General features: G+C 43.5%; 1 protein-coding gene across 3 annotated transcripts in view; it reads right to left on the reverse strand.

Moving 5' to 3' along the window:
• The window catches only part of LOC111158947 (AF4/FMR2 family member 2), a 473,976-nt gene extending 451,218 nt beyond the window's left edge, over positions 1-22,758 (reverse strand). For all 3 annotated transcript variants that reach the window (XM_022521292.1, XM_022521290.1, XM_022521291.1), the window contains exon 1: positions 22,661-22,758. In XM_022521292.1, the coding sequence (XP_022377000.1) occupies positions 22,661-22,707 (47 nt within the window). In that variant the 5' untranslated portion in view covers positions 22,708-22,758. The remainder of the gene's footprint in view (positions 1-22,660) is intronic.
• Positions 22,759-23,063: the final 305 nt, after the last annotated feature.

Consider the following 23,063-nt stretch of genomic DNA (forward strand, 5'->3'; position numbering starts at 1 on the left):
CATCGCAGCCCCTGCAGGAAGGAACTAAAGTTTTCCCTTCAAGGCTTTTTTTTTTTTTTTTTTAGATTCTTTGTAGATGCACCATGTGCCTGTTTCAATAAACAACTGAGTACATGCTCAGGAAGCCCGCTCTCACCTCTTAATACAAAAAGCCCCCCAAAATACACATAATGTGAAACTGTCCCTATCACCAGGTGGACCAGAGACAAGAGCTGGTCATCCAGCCCACACAAATGACTACATAGCCGTGTCAACTGCCTCAGCGCGAGCCCACAAAGTTAAATATAAAGTGCTGTGCACCTGCCACCCTTGGAGAAGTGAAGACTCTAGGTCGGGACAGGTGGCCAGCAAATAACAGCCATGGTTTGACTATTTTGCATTGGAACCTTTTGGGGGAGGTTTTTGAGAGCCCAAAGGCAAGCCAGAACCCACTGGGACCTGTGGAGGCCAGCTGTGTGAACTCTGGCAGGCACAAGCGCAAAGGGAAAGGCTCTGGCTCACAGGCCATGTGGGGACAGATGCTCACATTTGGGCAAAGGTTTCACTGGCAGCTCTCTGCCCCTGCTCACTGCCCTGAGCTGACAGGGACAGGAGCTCTGCAGAAAGCTGCCCCACCGTAATAGGGGAGAGCAGGGGCTGTCCGTGGAGGGAGCAAGGTCCTGTTCCACCCCTGCAGTGCCTTTTCAACCTTACGGCAGGACTCCCAGACACAACTTGTTTGACCTCTCCCCTTTCACCCTGAAGCCGCATGCTCACAAGCTACAAAAGTACGAGTTTATGATGAGATAGAATCTGACCTGAGAGAGTCATGTGAATTTCACATGGCCCTGACTGAGAACCTGGGTAGTCATGTAGCCACAGGGTTCCACACTGAGACAAATCCAAGGATTGGCATTATCAGGTTTAGAAATCCCTGGAGATTACTTACACACACACACACACACACACACACACACACACACACACACACACGGGGATATATATTGTTTGGTTCTAAGACTTCTTGATGTTTGTGATAGAAGGAAATTGTCTCTTGAGAAGGCAAATGATCTCATATGATATGTTTCAGTGTTAATTCCTGGAAGTAGACATATTATTTTTTAAGAGAACTTCTTGGAGTGCCTGGGTGGCTCAGTCAGTTCAGAATCCAGTTCTTGATTTCAGCTCAGATTGTGATCTCAGGGTACTGGGATCCAGTCCCGAGTCAGCTCCATGCTCCTCGGAGAGTCTGCTTGAGGAATTTCTCTCTCCCTCAAACCCTCCCCACCTCACTTGCATGCGCACCCGCTCTCTCATGCTCTCTCTCTCAAATAAATGAATACATCTTTTTTTAAAGATTTTATTTATTTATTTGACAGAGAGAGACACTGAGAGAGGGTATACAAGCAGTGGGAGTGGGAGAGGGACAAGCAGGCACCCTGCAGAGCAGGGAGCCGAATGCGGGACTCGATCCTAGGACCCTGGGATCATGACCTAAGTGAAGGCAGACGCCCAATGACTGAGCCACCCGGTGCCCAAATGAATACATCTTTATACGCAAACAATGAATCTTGGAACACCACATCAAAAACTAATGACGTACTCTATGTTGATTAACATAACATAATAAAAATAAACAAAATAAAGTTTTAACAAATTTTAAAAAGAGAGAGAGAACTTCTTAGCAAGAAGAAGACCAAAGTTTCTTTTCCAGGCTGTGTAACGACTGTGAGTTTTATGTGAACCTTGAGATCAAGTAATCACTAGAGGCTGTACTGGGTTTGCCATTAGTCCTCTGTGTTGTCCCAGGGTGCATGAAGGGTGACAGTGGCACCATCAGAGGCTTCCCTGGAATTGTACCTGCTTCCATCAGGCCAAATTTCATTTTCAGGCCATGGGAGGCAGAGTACCACTAAGTGACCACCACAGCCTTCGTAACGTGTGCCGTCTTTACTCTCCACTACACTGACTTCCATGCACACTTCTTCCCAGGGACACTGTCTGCCACCAGCAGCAAAGATATTTCTGATTGTTTTATATCACATTGCTTAGTAAGTAGGGAAAAAAAATTAACTGCAGGGGAAGTGAATACGATTTTTTCAAAAGCTGAAATGCGTAAAGTAAAAAGCACATTACAGCTGAGGCATGGAGTGATTTTCACTTTGTGACATTTTATTTCAGATGACAAATTGGGACAAATGCCTTTCTTCTCTGAAGAGCTGAATGAAATTTTCAGTTAAGGGGAGTCCATTCCCTGTTCAGGGTAAATGTATTCAGAAATCCCTTCTACTGCATCCAAAACAGAGCCAGAAGATTTCTGTGACCTGACGAGCCCATCAACCCCACACAAAAACGTGGGAGCCCTGCGCCTGCCCCTGGAGCCCCCAGGTACTCTGTGACTAAGGACTTCAGAACTGTGGGCCATTCCAGTTTGTTGACCTTCAGCAAAACACGCCCTTCTTGAGGAGACGTGGGGGTGGTGGGGAAGCTTCTTGAACATCCAATGGCTCTTACAAAACAACATTTTGATGAGTTGAATGTAAATGAATTAGAAACATATGGATTACATTTCCCTCAAAATACACAGGGGTCTCAGAACTAAAGAGGGGCCAAGGCCATGGGGCAACATGAATTTGGGCTTTCCCTGGATCCAAAAACAATTTGAAAATAGTTCTCGACAAGCAGCAGACCCAGAATACAGCCATGAAGAGACTTTATACATTTGAAGCATCTCAGATGTAAGCTAGTTTTATATCATTTTTTTCCTTTAAATGCATAAGTGTGTGGGGCAGCTGGCATTGATTATTTTATTGTTTTTAAAAGAAAGAGTGTTTAAAAGAAAATAATGACATAAGTTGTTTAGACAAAACAGTCCTCAACCAAACAAAAAGTCTAACCCAGTAAGAAGGGTTGTTTGTATAGACTGGGGAGGGAGGTGGAAAAGTGTATCAGGACCACCTAGCTTAAGAGTTTAAGTTTCACAAAAGCCTAGAATCTTCAGCTAACTTATGTATGTACACATCTGTACATATATTTACACAGACATGTATACACGATATATATGCACAGGTGAACACTATTATTAACTTCCTCGTGTCTCTGAAGAGCCCATCCTAATATCATTAACTGATGCCACATGCAGGGACACAAGGGACTCCTCCCTGAGTTTTTAAGCTCTCTTTTTCTCATTTACTTTTTTTTGTTCAATTTGTAGTTCCTTTCGCTTTGTATTATGCTCATGTCTACACGAGTCGAGACATTTACTACAAACCAAACTGATTTCATTAAGAATGTGTTTTCAAGACTGTAATATTTATTCCATGGTGTTATGAAACAAAGAAGAGTAAGATGCCTGGGTTTGATCTGGAAAGCACACAGAAAGTGAGTGGGTAAGAGGGAGATGAATATACATTCTTCATTGTGAGGATGTTAGCATCTCTCTCCTGACCCAGAGAAGAGCTAAGCCACTTCTGTAACAAGCATGTCAATAACCAAATGGAGTGTGGTCCCAGCACCGAGTCAGGAGTGCAAGAACGAAGAAGTTTGGGAGTGCAACAGCCAGCTTCGCAGTGTCTAGTTAGATAAAGGCACCATTTAAATGTCAATGCACAGCAACCGTAATTAATAGGCTCCATTTGTTGAGCTCACAAATGAGGCAAGAATTTATTGGACACTATACGTGTTGGTGGTTCCCCATCCTTTAATTTTTTTTTTTTTTGAAGTTTGGGGCATCAATGTTGTTTTTGTTGTCTGCCGCACTTGACGTTATGTTAACCTTCCTAGTCTCCCTCTCACCATAGTCCCTCCCCCCAAATCAGGCAAAATATCGCGAGCCATACATTTCTAAACTGTAAAGTAAATATAGTATGATCTGACTGGGGCTTTATTTTCTGCCAATGCCAAGCCCAAGATTCGCAGCCAGTGCCCTATACCACAGCTTTTCTCCTACGGGATTTTAAAGCATCATAAAAACTCAGCAGTTGAAACAACCTCAAAGGTCATCTAGTTCAACCTTTATCTACTGCAGGGATCCCCTCTACAACCTTCCTGATAAGGATCAGCCAGTCTTAGGTTAAACACAAGACATACACACTCCCCTACCTGAAACTCCACAAAGTAACCTCCACTCGAGTGGAAAGTAACCAAGCACCACCTGCTACTCCTTCCTGTCCCCGTCAAAGGTCGGTCACCTGTGGGGTCAGTGCTGAGGGCAGAGCACAGAGGACAGTGGCTTAGAAAGGTTTTGTCTGACAGTCGATAAACGGCCCATAGTTATGTGTAACTTTCTTGCGGAAGAGGTCGACCAGTTAAATACGATGAACTTCTTAACACAAAGGCCATCATCTATCACCCACACTGGTAGTCAAGGTGACTCTCTAGAGAAAACAGCTGGCAGTGTTCAGTCTTGTTAGCAAAATTCATACTCCAGTGCCAAGACTAGACCAAAACGAAATGGAATCGCAAGTCTCCTTACTAGGCTAAGCCCCCAGGTGGAGTCTCTGGTCTGGATTCTAAACTAAGTATTTATTTAAAAGAGCCCTGGGTAGCAAGAAATTATTCCTCTTAGGATGCCCCACTAATAGCAGTGACAATAAGGTGTGAAAAAATTATTTTGTAAGTTAGATTCCTTTTGGCACGAAGAATTCAGGGCTTTGTGGTAAATCCATCAATTGCGCAGCCTGGGATGTGGCTTGATGAACACTGACTGAAAGTCTGTGGTAAGAAACAATGTAGTGCCGCGTCACAGGGTCTAGGTTGTGATTTAAGATCCCTCCCGTGCAACAGGTGGGAATGAGTACTAGACACCAAAGAAACTATTCGAGATAGCAATGGGTCAGCCTGGCCTCCTGACAACCACAAAGAAAGCCAGATGCCCCGTGTCCTATGTTTCAACAAATGATTGATGACTCAAGCCCTTTCAGAATTGTGCCTTTGGAAATGTGGCTCTGGCCAGATCTTCTTTCTCATGCTCGCCTCCTTCACATAAATCTCCAGCGTGGATCAACCAGAGCAGGGGTACCAAAGGGTAGACTGAGCAGGACTGGTGAAGGGGTATCTGTTTTTGCCATCTGAAAGAGGGCCATAATCCCTGCAGCTGGAAGGATCTTCAGAAGGAACGTCTACTCAACTCTCCTCCTACTTCAAGCATTTCATGGTCGGACTCCAGGGGCCATCTCTACAATGGCCACCGCGAGATCCCCAGTGCCTGGCCAATGGGAGACACTCACAACATGTTTAACAATTGAAGGAATTGAACGTCCTACTCCACAATTCAGAACACGAAACACTTAGGATTCATTCATTCACACTTAGGATTCATTCATTCTTGTGAGACAAAGTGAAGGTCCCAGCAAGAAGAAGAGGGCTTTTCCCACCATCCAAGTAGTGGTTTGCTCAGAGGTGACCATTATGGAGTAACACCTCAAGACTCGTCTCTGAGGAACTGAGTTATTACAGTGCAGTGTCACAGGATGCGGGCTCGAATCGGCCTCGACGCCTACCTATGTGATCTGGAGCAGACGGCTTAGCCTCTCTGGGCCTCAATCTCCCCACTGTAAAAATGTCAGTAATAAACATGTCTACTACCTCACAGGGTTACTGGAAGGTTTAGCAAAGTTCATGCTCAGAAAGCGGTCAGAGGGTTGTCTGATGTGCAGTTGCTGCTCTATACATGGGGGCCACGGCCTCTGCCAAGTGTGGGTCAATATGGCCACGGTGAGAGAGACACACAGTTTCCCCGGAGGTGCCCATGTTCAACATTAGTTATTTGATTCCTTCTGGAAAAGTGCCTGTTAGTCTTCTGATCTGTTCAGATTCCCATATTGTGGCAATTAAAGGAGAAACTATCCAGAGGGAAGTTTGTGTGGACAAGGCAGAGGGCCTCCTCCTGTTCTGTCCACCCTAGAAACGGGACGAGAGCCTTTGAAGCATAGCCATCTCCCACCTGCGTTTCAAGGCAGGGTGGCTATGTCTCTCAAAGCAATCATCCCCAGGCTAGGGCATTCACCCTGAGAAATGAGAACACAATGAACCCCGGAGGGCTGTCCTCAGACCCAGGAAGGGCTCAGGCAAACCGAAGAGATTATATTTATTCTGCATAATCTCCAGGGCAGAAATATAACCCATGTAGGATGGAATTAGCCACCTCAAGAGGTATTTTCATTCTCTTCCAGTTTTTTGAGACTGGGAGACGCTGGGTACCCACTGGCAGGGAGATTGAGAAAAGGGCTCTAAGCCCTTTAAAGACCTCCACAAGCCTGAAGTTCCAAGACCACAACTGCTCTTGCCAATCTCGCATTTCTCGAGAATCAAGCCACAGCTCCCTTTATCATGGTGCCCGCACACCACTAAGAGGAGCTCAAATTGATTCATGACAACTGATCATATTTCTTTATACATTTTTATAGCTTTTATGATTTTTACATTTCAGTTTTTAAGTGGGAAGTATCATTATTAGAGAAAAAAAAAAGAAAAGAAAAGAAACGTGGCTCATAGAGAGCTTGAATTCTCCTGTCAATAAGCAAGGAAGGGTGGCAGAGTATCAGGACTGATGCTCAGGAAGCCGCCCTCATCCATTATCTGTTGATGGAAATTCAGCCTCACTATTAGACACCAGAGATAGAAACAAGTGTGGCTTAAGTGGCCGAAGCAAAATGCCTGGCATTTCCCGCATCTTTCCATTTTCTTAAAGATGAAGATTGAAGAATTTGAGAACTTAAATACAAGAGGATTTCTCTGATTCTTCAAGTTGGTGGGGCATAAATCTCTATCAGCCGCAACAGTTTGTGACCTGCAATTTGGAATTCACTGAAACACTTTGTAAGATGTCATTTCTGCCCCTTCCTTTTTTTTTCCCCCAGGGAGGAAACAGAATGGTTTATTCAACACTGTTTCAAAATAAACTTATGAAGGGCAGAAATTATTTTATTCCCTTTAAAAAATATTTTACGGGGCGCCTGGGTGGCTCAGTGGGTTAAAGCCTCTGCCTTCGGCTCAGGTCATGATCTCAGGGTCCTGGGATCGAGCCCTGCATAGGGCTCTCTGCTCAGCAGGGAGCCCGCTTCCTCCCTTCTCTCTCTCTCTGCCTGCCTCTCTGCCTATTTGTGCTCTGTCTGTCAAATAAATAAATAAAATCTTTTCAAAAATGTTTATTTTGTCTAATCTCCTCAGTCTTCCAGGTAGCTGCCTCATTCACTACAACCTTTTAAACATTTCTCCGGTAAAATGCACAAACAGTCCTTAGGAGAAATTAGTTAAATGACTCCCAGAAAGCAGCATTGTTTTTCCCCTTTTGAAACACTTCTCTAAGTATCCCAGCTCACTAATAAAGGATAAAGAAGTCTGAAAATTGTTCAGATGTAACAGATATGATTAAAAAGAAGATAAGGAAAAGGACAGTGATGCTCATGCTGTCTTTTTCTAAATGCTATTAGACCTACCCAACGAAGTGAAAAAAACTGAAACAATTAAGCTGTTTGAGGAATAAATGTCAGGAATTCAAAAGATGGTGACAACAAGGTAAGGAAAAGAGGACAGAAGGTTGTGTAATTCATTTTTTCTTTTTTAAGTAATCTCTACACCCAGCGTGGGACTCAAACTCACGACCCTGAGATCGAGAGTCATGAACTCTATGGATGGAGCCAGCCTGGCGCCCTCTCTGCACCCCACCCCTGAGGGTTGTGCACTTCAAAGCAACACCAGGCTTTTCTTGAAGGCTGCTGAGCTCTGGGCATCCAAAGAGAGGGGCCAGAATTCCCAGGGGAGGCAGGAGCACATTCAAGGGTCATCGTTACACAAGCCAATTCAACTTGAACTTTTCCAACCCCGAACCCCCCACCACCACCACTACCAAGAGGCAGCATCGGGGTTGGAATAAACACCCGTCTCTTGATGATAAAATAACATCACAATTACATTCAGGAAATCCAATGAACTCACACATGTCGGTTGCATGACCTCCCAGCTCCCCGACACCACTCATCTACACAAGTGAAACTGTGGTCAATTCCAATCTTGCACAGCACACAGGGAATGAAAGGAAAGATGAGACAGAAGAAAACACCTGGAAAGATGGCTGTAACTTTAGCATTGCACTTTTCCTTCTTTTTGTGTCTCTGTCCGTTTGACTTTTCATTACTGGTATTCCTACTTCTGTGGTTTTCTGGTTGTTGTTGTTGTTTTAAAAAAAATGGGTGCTTGGGGCACCTGGGTGGCTCAGTGGGTTAAAGCCTCTGCCTTTGGCTCAGGTCATGATCCCAGAGTCCTGGGATCGAGCCCCAAATCTGGCTCTCTGCTCAGCAGGGAGGCTGCTTCCCCTCTCTCTCTGCCTGCCTCTCTGTCTATAAATAAATAAAATCTTTTAAAAAATGGGTGCTTATGAAATAAAGAGAATCACATTAACCCCAAGAACCTGGACCATTTTCGTGTAGTCAGATGGTCACTTTCATTCAGTTAGGTCTCCCCCTCTCTAATTCTTATGAACAATATGAAAGAAATAACTTAATTAAAGCTCAGTGAAGATTTATGAGTGGACTCTCTTCCCAACTTCTCCCCCTGTAGCTGGGTAAGGCCGCTTACGTAAAACATCTCTGAGAAATGCCATGAGCCATGAAGTTTCTGACTTGCATATCATTTATGATACCCCCTGGGGAGCAGGCCCAGAACCTCATAAGGTTCTCATTACAAACAGGAATGTGCCAGGGCCAGATGCACTGGGGGCTGTCAAGCTTTGCAAACTCTCCCCCTGTGAAAAACTCATAAATTTTTCAGAATATATTGCTTTTCCCCTGAATTTTTATGATTACGTTCAATTTAGGGAAACTTACCCCATACTTCATCATTTACCTGTTTTTAAGAGTTATTTGATGTCCGTGAAGTTCTATGAACTTTCTACTAATCGTGTTTTTTACATCTTAAAAATATAAGCCCACATATTTCCGGTCAGCCATGAATGTGAAATCCTTCCTTTCCTCGAATTTTGGTAAGCAACTGCAGACCAAATAGATTTCAAAGCTTTTCTGTTGCACAAACTCACCTTTCCACCTTCAATTAAGGCAATGAACCTAATGAAAGATGCCAGTAACAGTGATTGGAGTAGAAAATGTTGTCAGGTCTTGGCACAACAATTGAATGTGGGATCACGTTGTAAGGTTCAGATGGATGTACCCCCTGGAACAACCACTACCCCAATTCATGGTCCAAGGGAAAGACACCCCAACCCCAGGGTCAAGAGTAAAGGCATGACCACAAGGGGTGGGCTGAAATGAGGCACCTAGTTTAGTGGTCTCTCACATTTTTACTTTATAATAATATATATTCCAGGTCTGAAAATTTAACCAATCTCTAATTGGTTACCAACCAAAACTGAAATGTGTTGGCTCCTCATGCATTAACAGGGGTGTTGTCTATAAATCTCTCCATCTGCTTCACTGTAGCTGTGATAGTTCTTTTTTTTAAGATTTTATTTATTTATTTGAGAGAGAGAGAGAGCATGCACATGAGCTGGGGGAGGGGCAGAGGGAGAGGGAGAAGCCATCAGCAGGGGAGCCCGAGACGTGGGGCTTGATCCCAGGACCCTAAGATCACAACTGGAGCCAAAGGCAGATGCTTAACTGACTGAGCCACCCAGGTGCCCCTAGCTGTAATATTTCTTAATATTACACCTGAATCAGAAAGTCTTGCTCACACACAGGAGGCAGGGTAAGGACGATACGGTCTGGTCTCATCTGATGAGATATGAAGCAGGAGACGTAAGGATCCCACTCTCCCTCCAAACATTTAGGAGAGAAATAAACTACAGAGTCAGATGTAATCCTGTGCTAAATCAGATTATGAGAAGCAGACAAAATCACAACTTTATTCAATGTGTCATTTATCCCGGGTGACTAATGCATTATTTGTATGAAGTTAAAATTGAGCATTGAGAAACTACGAAATAAATCAAATGCCCGACTATGTAATTTTAACAGACAGATCCCATTAGGATTCTACTATGCATAGCTGTTGGTTAAAATCATTGACCAGTATCCTTATAAATTAATCAACTGAGGTAATACTGGCTTGGCTGTCATCATTTAGAACTCACTTTAACTTTTCAAGCCTCTTGAAACAGGTTCATCAAATTTCTATTTTTTGCTCAAAATATATGAATAACTGTGATTGTTTACAAAAGCCTGAATGGTAGACATGTGCCGCTTCTGTCAATTTTCAATGACATTAGAGTGTGCACTGGCATTTCATGTAATTTCTGGGCAAAATGCTAATGAAAATCCAAAAATAATGGTCTTCATCATTCTAGATGGGAACTTCTACCACTTGTGGTCTGATTACATGTGCACTATTACAGAACTTCAAAACCAACTGACCAAAATGACTTAACTATAGGAAAAGGGACCTAGTTTATATATGATAGTTAACTCTTTAAAAAGTTCTATCGTGGGGGCGTGCCTGGGTGTTACCCTCAGTTTGTTACCCTCAGTTTGGGCTCAGGTTGTGATCTCAAGCTTGTGGGATAGAGCCCTGCATCCTGCTCAGTGCTCAGCAGGGAGTCTCCTTGAGTTTCTCTCTCCCTCTGCCCCTCCCCCCTGCACTCTCTGTCTAAAATACATAAATAGATCTTTTTAAAAAAGGTCCACTGTGGCTCGTGCCCTTTTCCTGGATCTTTAATATTCAGGTACTTTTCATTTCTGATTATGAGACCTAATTTATTAAAGACTCATAAGTACCTACTGTCTCTCTTCCTAGTATGTATCTTAGTATCTGATTAATTGAACTACTTGGGGGTTTTATCTGCACTAAAATGTCTCAGATTTTCTCATCACCATTTATCTGTCTTCCTTAATGTGCATTTTGTCACCTTTAATTTTGCACAGAGAAAACAATAAAAAAAATTTAAAGGGTTTTTTCCCAAGACTATTTTTAATGCTTTAAAGTTGCCCATGAAACTATTTTTTTAAAGTTTTTAATTTTAATGCCAATGAGTTACATACAGGGTTACATTAGTTTCAGGTGTACAATATGGTGATTCAACACTTCCATACATTACTCAGTGCTCATAATAATAAGCGTGCTCTTTAATCCCCATCCCCCCACCTTCTCCCCTCTGGTAACCCTCAGTTTGTTCTCTATAGTTAAGAGTCTGTTTCTTAATCTCATTCTCTCTCTCTCTCTCCCTCTCTCTCTCTTTCTCCTTTTTCTCCCTCTGCTTGTTTAGTTTCTTAAATTCCACATATGAATGAAATCATGACATTTGTCTTCCTCTGACTGACCATTTCACTTAGCACTATACTCCCAAGCTCCATCCATGTTATTGTAAATGGCACGATTTCATTCTTTTGGTGGCTGAGTAATATTCCATCTTCTTTATCTACTCATCAATTGATGGACACTTGCAAATGACCTATCTGATAAAGGGTTAGTATCTAAAATATATGAACAACTCATCAAACTCAACACCTAAAATACAAATAATCTAATGAAAAAAGTGGGCAGAAGACACAAACAGACATTTCTCCAAAGAAGACACAAAGGTGGCCAACAGACACAAAATGCTCCCCATCATCCATCAAACTCAGACATAGCTGATCCCAATTCTGTGAAGGCAGGGGTAAAAACACCTATCTTTTGGGGTTGCTTGTTCAATAGAGATCATGTGCGTAAGGCACATGACATGATACTCTGTAAATGCTGGTTCTCCTACCTCGACTATCGAACCATCTTACAGAACATATGGAACCTTTTCTGCACATCCTTGGGATGAAATTGAAATCTGAATCCTCCAGAAGCTTAAATAGAAAATGTGTTCAGTCTAAAAATATATGTTAGGAAAACCCAAATCCTAGGTTAGCCTGCAAAGCAGAAACTATTTTTTTAAAAAAGAAGAAGAAAGACAAAATAAACAAAGCATCTGGCTCATAAAAGTTGAAGGTGTGTGCTTCCCCCCCCTACTAGACAAAAGCCTCATCCAATCATGGTAATAAATCAAGACATTTTTTTTAAGTCAGCATAATTACTCTTACAGCATTACTATAGATACTAAATGTAGGCATAACTTATGGGGAAAAAATGCTATATGTAAAAATCTAAAATTGCAAACTTGATAAGCTTAGGGCTATTTGGGAGGGATTATTCACATCAGTAAAGAATTCCCCCACAGGATTCTTGGCAAGCAAGGTGCACATACAGAGCATTTAATTTATAAAACATTAATAAGCATGCTATTTCAAGAATATATCTGTCGAAGGTAAGGCAACATACCTCCCTGTACCTACCACTCTGCCTGACCTCTGTGATTTTAGTTCTTCTTTTAGACTTCATTCTTGCAGCTCTAAACTATCTCTGTACACATTTGACCCCAGAATGCATTAAGCAGGTTCTTGTAGATCAACCCTTTATTTATTCAGCAAAAGTCACTGAGCACCTACTGTGCACTAGACAAGGTTCTAAGCCGTGAAGACACACTAGTGAATACAACAAACAAAACCCACACCCTCCTCGAGCTCCTGTTCTTGTCAAGTTTGACTTAAGTCCAACTTTACAGATCAGTACAGTTCACTGTTGCTTACATCCAAGAGGAGCAGAATCTTGCAGTCTCTTGCTGTCCATATCGCGTCAGTTACATGTTCTGTTTGGCTATGGTCTCAAACCCAACCTGATTTGTAAATACCAAAGTTGCAATGACAAAGGTCTCGCCACGCAGGGCTTGCCACTTCTCTAGCCTCTCTCTCAGGGTATCATCACTGGTTAGCAGAGAAGCCAAAGATTCATGTGGCCTGATTTCATTTCAGCTGTGTGACCTTGGGCAAGTCACTGAACTCCTATGTCCCAATCTCCCCACCCTGTAAAACTGGGAAATCAGATCACACAAACCAGAGCCTGTTACACAGGAAATGTTAGCTCTACTTATTACTTTCACTTGGATTTTGATTACTATGGCTTCCCACCTACACTTAAAATGTTGAGACCTAGAACAGTGCCTGAATGAATCGAACAGATGAACCATGCTGCACCCCAAATGGATCAGACACTAGGAATACAGAGATAAAAGCCATACTCCCATCCCTCAAAACAACTTCAGTATGTCACAAGTATGTTCAGGGTGTTACGGCAGCACCGAGTAGGGGAGGCTAACTCGACAAGGCTGGAGTGAGTTCAGTGTGCAGAGGAGGTGGGAGGATGACAACTAGTGGCTCCCCAGAGACACAGCTGAGATTTGAAGGATGAGATAGTCAGAAAAAGAATTATTTGGTGGCCAAACGACTAATCATAAACAGAGCTATAAACCCCAATTAGATGGCACCAACTCACACTTTAGGGGAAGAAAATGCAGAAATCAAAATATTGGTACCTACTTTCCCGAAAAATGTGAGCATTATTTGTTTAAAATGGAGAAAGAATAAAAGAAGGGATCTATTTGGGTGCAATCTCGAGAGCCAGAATACATGGTTCTTTTGAAAACAGTGATTTTGTTAGCATTTGGGCCAGTTTATAAACATTAGTTTCAACGGATTCGAGAAAACAATTTTCATTTGGTATTTATTTGAAGAATGTTTGCATGAATATTTCCATAATTCAGAAGGTCAAAATACTTGTCAAGAGTTCTGTGCTTGGGGCACCTGGGTGGCTCAGTGGGTTAAGCTGCTGCCTTCAGCTCAGGTCATGGTCTCAGGGTCCGGGGATCAAGCCCCGCATCGGGCTCTCTGCTCAGCAGGGAGCCTTCTTCCCTCTCTCTCTCTGCCTGCCTCTCTGTCTACTTGTAATCTCTCTCTGTCAAATAAATAAATAAAATCTTAAAAAAAAAAGAGTTCTGTGCTTGTCCCCTCCCCCCAGCAAATGGTGGTCAGAATACACATGGCAAAACGTAACTTCAGGAATCATGTGATTAATGTGAGCTACTGTCAAACCAGAGAACTCAGGGTCCAAAGTCATTGCTTAATACTGAGTGTTGGCTACTCCTGGTCTTCCAAACAATCCAAATTTCTGGCTTTCGATTTGGACTGTGCTAATGGTACTCCAGAGAGTTTCATGGATCTCCGGGCTCCCTGCTCCCTCTACTGCTCCCCCTGCTTGTGCTCTCTCTCTCTCTGTCAAGTAAATAAATAAAATCTTAAAAACAAAAACAAACAAACAAAAGGGGGTTCCTGGGTGGCTCAGGGAGTTAAGTGTCTGCCTTCAGCTCAGGTCATGATCCCAGGGTCCTGGGATCGAGACCCGCATCATTGGGCTCCCTGCTCAGTGAGGATTCTGCTTTTCCCTCTCCCTCTACTGCTCCCACTGCTTTTGCTCTCTCTCTCTCTCTCTGTCAAGTAAATAAATAAAATCTTTAAAAAAAAAAGTTTCATAGGCCTCAGTGAGGAATACTTCTTTTTTAACTCTAGCTCACATTCTCACTATCTCTGAATTCTTATTTTATTTCTATCCATAATATACTATCTCCCCAAATCTAGTTCTATGTTCCACTGTCAACTCAGCAGAACCAGAAGGTCATTTTTACATCCCTTTCAACTCGCGTAAAAGGGACTGCCTCACAAAGCACTGGGCACAGAGTAGGTACACAGTGGAAACAGTTCTCAATAGAGTTGACCAACACTGGACCAGGAAATGAGGCCTCCCAACCCAGCCGTATCACTTACCCAGTGTATGTCCTTGAGCAAGCCATTATTCCCCATCCTCTGCCTCAGTCTCCTCACCCATTCAATGAGGAGGCTGGACCACGTGATTCTGAAGGGCCCTCCAGTCCTGAAGCACCAGGTTTGAGGGACTGATTCATTTCTACATCCCGAAGCCAAGACTTTTTGCCAGCAAATAAATAATGGCTAATTAATGAGACCTCGCCATGATTCCATGGCAGTTCATCAGAAACATCCATCATCCTGGAATTTAATTTAGTTACTATGGCCATGCCGACCTGGCATGCAAACCCCACCAGTCAGTTCCTTTGGAAAATTAATTTATTTCAAAAAATTAGTTGACTGTCATCCTGAAAGGAGAAGTAAAGCTTCTGTGAATGCATTTTTCATCAGTCACTAGATAGCTGGGTCATTATGTACATATTACCAGAGTCAGAAGGTTAAACTGAGTCTGTAACATGCTCCTTCTGGCAGGTTGTTTTGATCGAACCATGCTAAGATATCCAAAGACTGAGGAGACATTGGACTCCTCAGAAACTTCTTCCTGCAATGATTGCTAAAGCAGACACTGCAACGGCAGTGTTACTATAAGATAAGTAGGGTTTTACCTTTTTATTTATATAAAAAATTTCAGTGCTCTTTCCAGAAGATATGTCGCCTATAGAACCCAAAATTCGGACTCCAGTCATAGAGTTTAATCAAGGCCACCAAGCGAACCAGTATCTGCTACTGAGATCTGGTTTCCACTGAAGATGACACACAGTACAGAAAATTCTTATTTGGAAATGCAATGAAACAAATCATTCTTCATAGGATGAAAGTAATGTGGCTTTCTTTTTTCTTTTCCTTTTTTTCCCAGCAAGAGGAACATTGGAAAAATAAACAGATGAGTGACTTTGAATTTGTAATGAAAGCCAAACCTGTTTCCTTAGCTTATTTCCCAATGTGTGGCTTTTATACCTTCATCTACCAGCACAGGCCTACTGAAGAACCAAATCAAAGATTACTTTAAATCACTGGCTGATTTTCTTTTTCAAATGAAGCAAAATGCACAGGTATATAAAAAATAGCATTCCATAAACCAAGCAATCCATACTCAAAATCCGATTCTAGCTGTAGTGTTATTCTCAGCTCTGCTTAAATCATGCCATTTTATTTAAGCCCTCGGATAATTTTTCTCAGCTCAGTAAGTAGGTGGATGTTAGCAGCTAAGGTCATCGAAAAGATTTACTTTAAAATAAATTCAACAATTCAGAGCATCGGTCTCTCCACAGTGTAAAATGTGCCTTGCTTTGAACATGCATATAAAATGTCATTAAAGTGCAACATAAAAGTTTTACATTAGAGGAACCTAGTGCTAGACCTTTGTTTAACAGTCATGATAATTTATGGCGTGGATCTGCTACAGTTAAGTGGAAAAACAGCCTTCTCGTGATGAAATCCAAGTCATGAAGGCTGAAACTCAAGGAAAGCTGGAGGAATCCCAACCTCCGACCACTCAGTTCCTTCATATTTTTGTCACACATTCTTCTTTAACGTTCTCCGTACGGATTGAGACACAGTACTAGTCCGTTAACTCCCGTGCCCTGTACCTTAAAAGTTGAGTTTTTCAGTTCTATGCATATCTTGGAATTCACAGAAGTTCTGTTTTTTTTTTTTTTCAATCACACCAATAAATAACAAAGTTTCTAATTTTGCCTCTTACTCTTAAGCTTCTTTGGTAACCATTTTTCTTCCTGGTTACATTCTGCAAAAGAGACCAGACTGGCTAGGAGACCTTCAAAAAGATTACAGACAAAACACTATCAAAGAGGCAGAGGGCCAGTACTATCACCAGGATTTACTGAGCAACTATCTTTGAAAGATACAAGCATTTACATAGGGCCCTCTGAGCTGATGGACTCTAACATCAATCAATGGATGTTTATTGAGCACCTATAATGGGAAAGGCACTGTGCTAGATGATGTAGGAGGGTGATACATCCTTCCCTAGGAAGCGGTGTGGATATTTAAACATAAACGACTTAATACAACAGCAGTAACACAGTGAAAAGAGCAATAAACACAAACCCTAAGATCATCCACTTACTGTGTAAACTTAGACAAGTCATTTAACCTCTCTGAACTTCAGTTCTCTCATCTATAAAATACAGCTAATAATAGCGGTCCTGAGAAACCCACAAGGTTAATGTAAGGATCAAATCAAAGAACAGATGTGGAGGTTACAAAGCTTTAGAAAGAAATGTTATCCACCTCAGGCTCCCAGCTTTGAGGTTCCAAAACAACCAAATATCCCATGGTCTTCTTTGTGTTCAGGTATCAGATCTTCAAAATTAAGGCATTCAAATTTAAATGGACAGTTCCAAGGATATGTATATATATTCTATATATATTCCACATATTATATATATTATATATGTGTATATACACACACACACACACAAAAGAAGCAAAATTCAAATCATATATATATATATATATATATATATATATATATATATATATAGTTTGCGATTCACATGTTTTCATTAAAGGGGCATTAAAGGGGCACTCACCAAAGAAGTGCTAAGAGATTATATCAGTACACAAACTGTTTTATTTTATTTAAAAGAAAAAAAGCAGAGTTCCATGGCTAGTCAATTACATGCTAATTCCACAGTTGTTTTTTTTTTTTTACACAAGTATGGTATACATAATCCAAACCATTTGTTTCAATGACAACTAAGGGCACAGACCCACACAATAATAATAAAAAATAGGCAATGAGGTTCTGGGGAAAGACACCTGACCTGGAAATTGGGAGGTGTGGATTTCTGACCAAGCTCTACTACTAACCAAGTTGTGTGAACTTAAGTGAGTCAAACAACCTCTCTAGAGCTGTTGGCTCATCTGTAAAATGGGAATGACAGCTGCGCACCCTAATTTATAAGAACCAAATGAAGTGACACACAGGAAAGTATTCCACATGTTGAAAAGGCTCAGACAAAATGTCAGTTGTCAATGGTATGGACTCTGGGGTCAACTCCATCTCAAGTAGAACTTGGCCAGCATCACCAATGCTAGTGATTCCATTACTTCATCTGTAAAATAGAGATCGTAACAGGTCCTGTCTCATAAAGATGTCTGCAGGATAAAGTGAGATTGACTATTCAAAGCACTCGCTGATGCCCGGGGCACAGACTAAACCCTCAAATAATAGTAGCAGCAGTGGTGATGTATTCTAGAATACACAGGTGAAACACACACACATGCATACACACACACTGGTCAAAAGGCTTGCTCAAGTTGTGGTCTCAGGTTCTTTAATCAGCAACACATTCCTTCCCGCTATCAGTAAACAAGTTCTTAAAATCTCTCTTTCTTTATCCCACAACAATCAGAAAAAGAAAGACAAAATTAAAAGTGAAAAATGTTATCACTGGAACAATGTTTTGTCTACATGGCTACAGGCTAATCAAGGATATGGCAGTTTCACTTTCCGAGGTATGAGCTACAAGCTCATAAGGCTACAGCTTCTAGATGGTTCCAGAGATGGCTATTTTATTGGACATTTACGATTTTGAAATTACATGAAACGTGTACAAATTTTGCATGCAAGAAATAGTCTTAGCTAAGAATAATGGGCATGAAATAAAGGTTCAGCACATTAAAGCCATTTCTATTCAACAATAATTAGCATGTTTAAATACAACATAATTTTTATCCATCTACAAAATGTTTAAATGTTTGGAATCTTGTTTATGTCTATAATGACAGATTCATTTTTAAGGCAGTCATTTTCAATTTTGATTTGTATATTTTAAAGTTGTTAAATGCTTGACTGAATCATTAGCAAAACAATTCATGTATCATTAAACTGATTTCGAACATGCGATCATTTTCTTTCTTGTCCAATAGATGTGCCTTTCTAAGATTTAGAGAGATAGCTTTTATTCTTTGGGGATGTTTGCAAGGGGGTAAGGGGTGGGGAGTGGGTTGTAGAGGAGACCTTTCTTACCACACTAGCTAACTTCACTGCCTCCCATCTAGCCTCCCCAGACACGCCCTTAAAAGACTCAACCCCACAGGCTTCCCTGAATGAATGCATGGAAGGCAAACAGAGGGGAACAGGGAGAGAGAAATGGATGCACGTAGAGAATGAGAAATCCTGGCAACCTGTAGGCCTTAGTCAAAACAGGACCCTGCCCGGAGGCCTCCACGTTCCTGCTACCCCACCGGCCCCAAGGCTGGTGCAGGTTGTGTACCCCCCCCCCACCCGCCAGACACCTTCCCATCCATAACCAGGTCTGGGCCACTGTTGCGCACAACTACAGCTACACAGGCCTTGCTGGCGGCCAGGCTGCCCTGAAACAGTTCACTTTTGTCTGGAGACCGGGGTCTCCCCCTCCCCCGCAAAGCAGGCCCCCAGGGGCTCCTTCCCCCTCTGCCCCCGCACCCTCCCCCCGGGAGAAGAAGCCTGGCCTGCACATGGCCCCTTCGCAGCCTTGACAGCCCCACGCAGACCTTTGAACTTTCTATTTATATAACAGTTTAGTGAGTTTAAGTCTCTTCCTGTGTAACTGCCCGTGTGGAAGCTGGCCTCTAATGAGGCTACTTGTGAGCCATCGCTTAGAAACTACAAACGATCACCGCAGGCCTTCGCAGCCAGGAGGCCGCCACCCTCCCCTCGGCTTTGCCACCATCTTCATGACACTTTTTCACAGTCTGATTTTGCTGTTGTGGTGGTTTGCTTTTCATTTTCTGTGTGGAACTCTGTGTTCCCTTTCCGTACCTGTCTGTCCTTCTTTCTTGTTGTTGTTTGTTGTTGTTGTTGTTGTTGTTATTTTTCAATAATGAAAAGAAGATAAACGTCCCCCAAAAGGACCTTGGCCTGTCACAAAGTGATACCTAATCAATATGGGGCAGGGTGGGCAGGGAAGCTCGCAGGACTGACAGGCTGCACACTGATTTTGCTTTTATACTCTCCTAAATGGGGATTAATGACATCCCCACTGGTGGTAAACAAGCCTAAACCTAGCTACGGGATCTCTGGACACCTCAAGAATTCATTTACTGGCTAACCACAGGCAAACCTATAGGATCACATAAACAATCACATTTCATTTTTGTCTTCATCTTTTTTCATTTTCTTTTAAGAGCAATGGTGTCTTTGGTACACACAGACAGACATGTGCACACAGACAGACATCTGCACCTTCCTCTTCTTTCACAGAATGGTTCATATTAAATTCATACTCAGGCAAACAGCGCTCCTTCATTCAAGAATCTTAAAGAACTTGTGCTTTGGCCCTTTAGTCGAGTCCAGAGCACAACCTATTAAGATACTCGTGCAGTTTGTGAAATCCAGGGCTATGTTCCTTTAGGCTTGGAGCGCTCCCAGACCCAGCGCGGGAGCACACTGCAGTGTCACTCATGCCCCATCCTTCCCATCTGCATTCATCCCGACAAATGTGTGTTTATAAATGAGCATGTACTTTTTTGTTTACTGTAGTCGAGTGTTTGCAAATAACACATATGCCTGTGTATGTAAATTCTTCCTTCATTAAGTCTAGGTAAATGAGTTTATCTTTTAGCTAGCTTGATCCATTTGTTGTCAGACATCTAGGGCTGCGGTAGACAGAGCTCAGAGTTTGCTGTTCCACAAGTGAATGTAGAGAAAAGAGCCAATGTAAATGAGACCCTTAACTTGGCTGGCGCCTTTTTCCTCCTTGGACCTCTGGTGGGGGGGGGGGCAGAAAGGATGCCAGCACTCTAAACAGCTACTTACTCCCCAGGAGGGGAAGTGAACATATAATGAACATGTAATTGGCATGCTCTAGATGTCCTCAGAGTTTGCAAAGGTACAGATTTCCATTCAAGACACTATCAAGCTTTTTAGTTCATCCACCATTGTCACATTTATGTTCCCTTTTTTCCGGTGGTGCGGGGGGTGGTCAAAACAGATGCACAAACCTCATTACAAATGTTTACATACAGATTCATAAGGAAGTTTGCCCCTCACAATCACACAGTAAGAAGGAGAAATTTTCCTGGTGCATGGGCACGGAGGGAAAAGGCTGGCTTATTTATGCAGATGTGTTACATTAATTCACCCGTATTTCACATCATATTTGCAGACTGTCCAAGTCTGCGTGTATCCTAAGTGATGTGGCATAGTTACAGAACTGGAGGGAAAAAGGTTTTGGATTTTCCTTAATAAAAGAAAAAATAGTCCCCAGATTGGGGGGAATGTCTTTCTGAAAAAAGAAATCACAAGAGTCCATCCTCTTTAAATATACAACTGCATGTTTTCGTGTTTTAAACTGAAGTTAAATAATATAATAAATGCTTTTTAAAAAAACCTAATACCTTGGAAATGTTTAACATTTGAACTACACCCACGAAATCAATTATAACAACATCTGTTAAATTCATGTTACCCACACCATATATTGGGCAAATTGTATGCAAATAGTAATGCGTTGGTTATCAGTTGTCTGCAAAATAAATTAGTGAAGCAGAGTAAAGGCTGTTTGCAGGAGCGTAATATTTAAGTGAGGACTAATTTTATTGTGATCTTTACTTTTAAATAACAGCATGGTTATTAAAAATTATAATATCGTGGGTTTTTTTTTTTTTTTTTTGCAGGGCTGATAAAACCCTGCATGGTATAAAAAATGCCTTACAGATAAATACTGATACAGCATAATTTGTGGCTTCAAGGATTTACCCAGAATTGCTGTAAAATAAAATGTATTTAAGTTCTGATGATCTTGGATTTGCAACTAAAGGAGTCCCGATTGGCATAATGAAGCTATTGGCTAAGAGTATGACCCTTTTCTAAAGAAGGAAATTGCCTAAAATATCACATCAGCAAGGGAAATCCTTGTAAAAATACACAGCAGTCATAGTCAACCGCTGCCAGCAGTTTAACATTGCAGAAGATGCAGAAGATTTCACACAATCGGTGGGTATGGTAGATTATCTTAACTACATTTAAAAAGGCAATAAGCAAGGATGCTGCAGTCGCATCCTCTCCCCCTCCCCCCATTCCATGGGTTGTGTGTGTAGGGAGGGGGGACAATTGATATGTTAAAATGTTGTGACGGATTAACAATAATAACGCCTGTGGCAGAAGATGGAGTTTTTACAAAAGTTAATAGATATGTATATCGCTATTTATGCACACGCGCGCTCACAGCATGCAGTGAGTAACAACCAACTTTCAGGCTCTCCAGTCACCTTTGCACCATCTTTCAAAACGCTCTGAGCGGCAAGTTTACGGTATTTTGGGAAAAGCTGACTAGTCCGAGCTGGGTGCCCATGACACAAACCTGCAGCTGCCTCCCAGTGGGGGCGGCGGACAGGGGTCCAGCCGGTCATTACACGTGCATACCCGTCGGAGCAGCGGATCTCGGGGGGCCAACTTCAAAAACCCTCAGCCTTGAAAGCTAACGCTGAAATCGGCCAGGAGCCGGGGTCCTCCGCTTGCTGGTCCCCTAAGCCACCAGGCGCCCGAGAGCGGGTAACTTGGGCTGAGCGAGTGGAAGGAAAGGTGTGCGCGCGGCGCGGGGAAGGAGGTGGTGGCGGCGGCGGCGGGGGAGGTGGCCGCAGAGGAAGCGGAGGGAGGCCGGCGGCACCTGGCCGCCGCCCGTCCCTGCTGCCCGGCCGCCGGCGCTGGACACCTGGAAAGTTGAAGCATTTGGGGCAGGCAGGATCCGGTGCGCCGGGAGGCCGGCGGGGCCCGCGGAGCGCGGAGAAAATCCCCGCGGAGGTCGTGCGGCTCAGCCCGCAGGCGGCACGGGCTCGGATTTGGGCCAAAGGCAACTCTTTGGACTTGAGCTGCCAAGCTACGCTTTCGGGACCCTCATCCCACCCTCGGCCCGCACCTCCCCCCTCCCAACCCGGGCACCCCACCGAGGAGTCGCGGCGGCGGGGCCAGAGGTAGCTGAGATCAAGTGGGAGGGCGTCTGGGGCGCCCCCACCACAGCCCCGGCTCCTCTTAACAAAGGCGAAAAGCCCAGCCCCAGCCGGGGGACCTGAGTAGCGAGGAGAAGGCAAAATTCAACACCTACCACTGCTGCTCCAAGTCCCAGTCCCTGAAAAAGTCGAATAGATCCATAGCGGCCGGGCGGCGGCGGCGGCGGCGGGCGGGCGTCCGTCCCTGCTCGCGGCGGGTTGGCGCGGCTCTCGGCGCGGCTCGCTCGCGGCTCTCGGCGGCCCGGCTCTCCGGCCCTCCCGCCCGGCTAAAAGTGCCCAGGCCGCATTCGCGGCGGCAGCAGACGCCGGGGGTGCTGGGTTCTGCGCTCCGGAGCGGCGGCAGCGGTGGCACCGGGCGGGCGAGTGCGCGGCCGCCCGCTCGGGTCCGCTCGCTCCGCGGCTGCCCGCGCACCCAGCGCCCCGACGCTGCGGCGGCAGGCGCTGGGAGCTCGGGCCGGCGGGGCCGCCCTCCTGGCGGGCTGCTGGCCGGCGGCGGCG

Source organism: Enhydra lutris, unplaced genomic scaffold (assembly GCF_002288905.1).
Source record: "Enhydra lutris kenyoni isolate GAN:26980312 unplaced genomic scaffold, ASM228890v2 scaffoldscaffold65, whole genome shotgun sequence".
Taxonomy (NCBI): domain Eukaryota; kingdom Metazoa; phylum Chordata; class Mammalia; order Carnivora; family Mustelidae; genus Enhydra; species Enhydra lutris.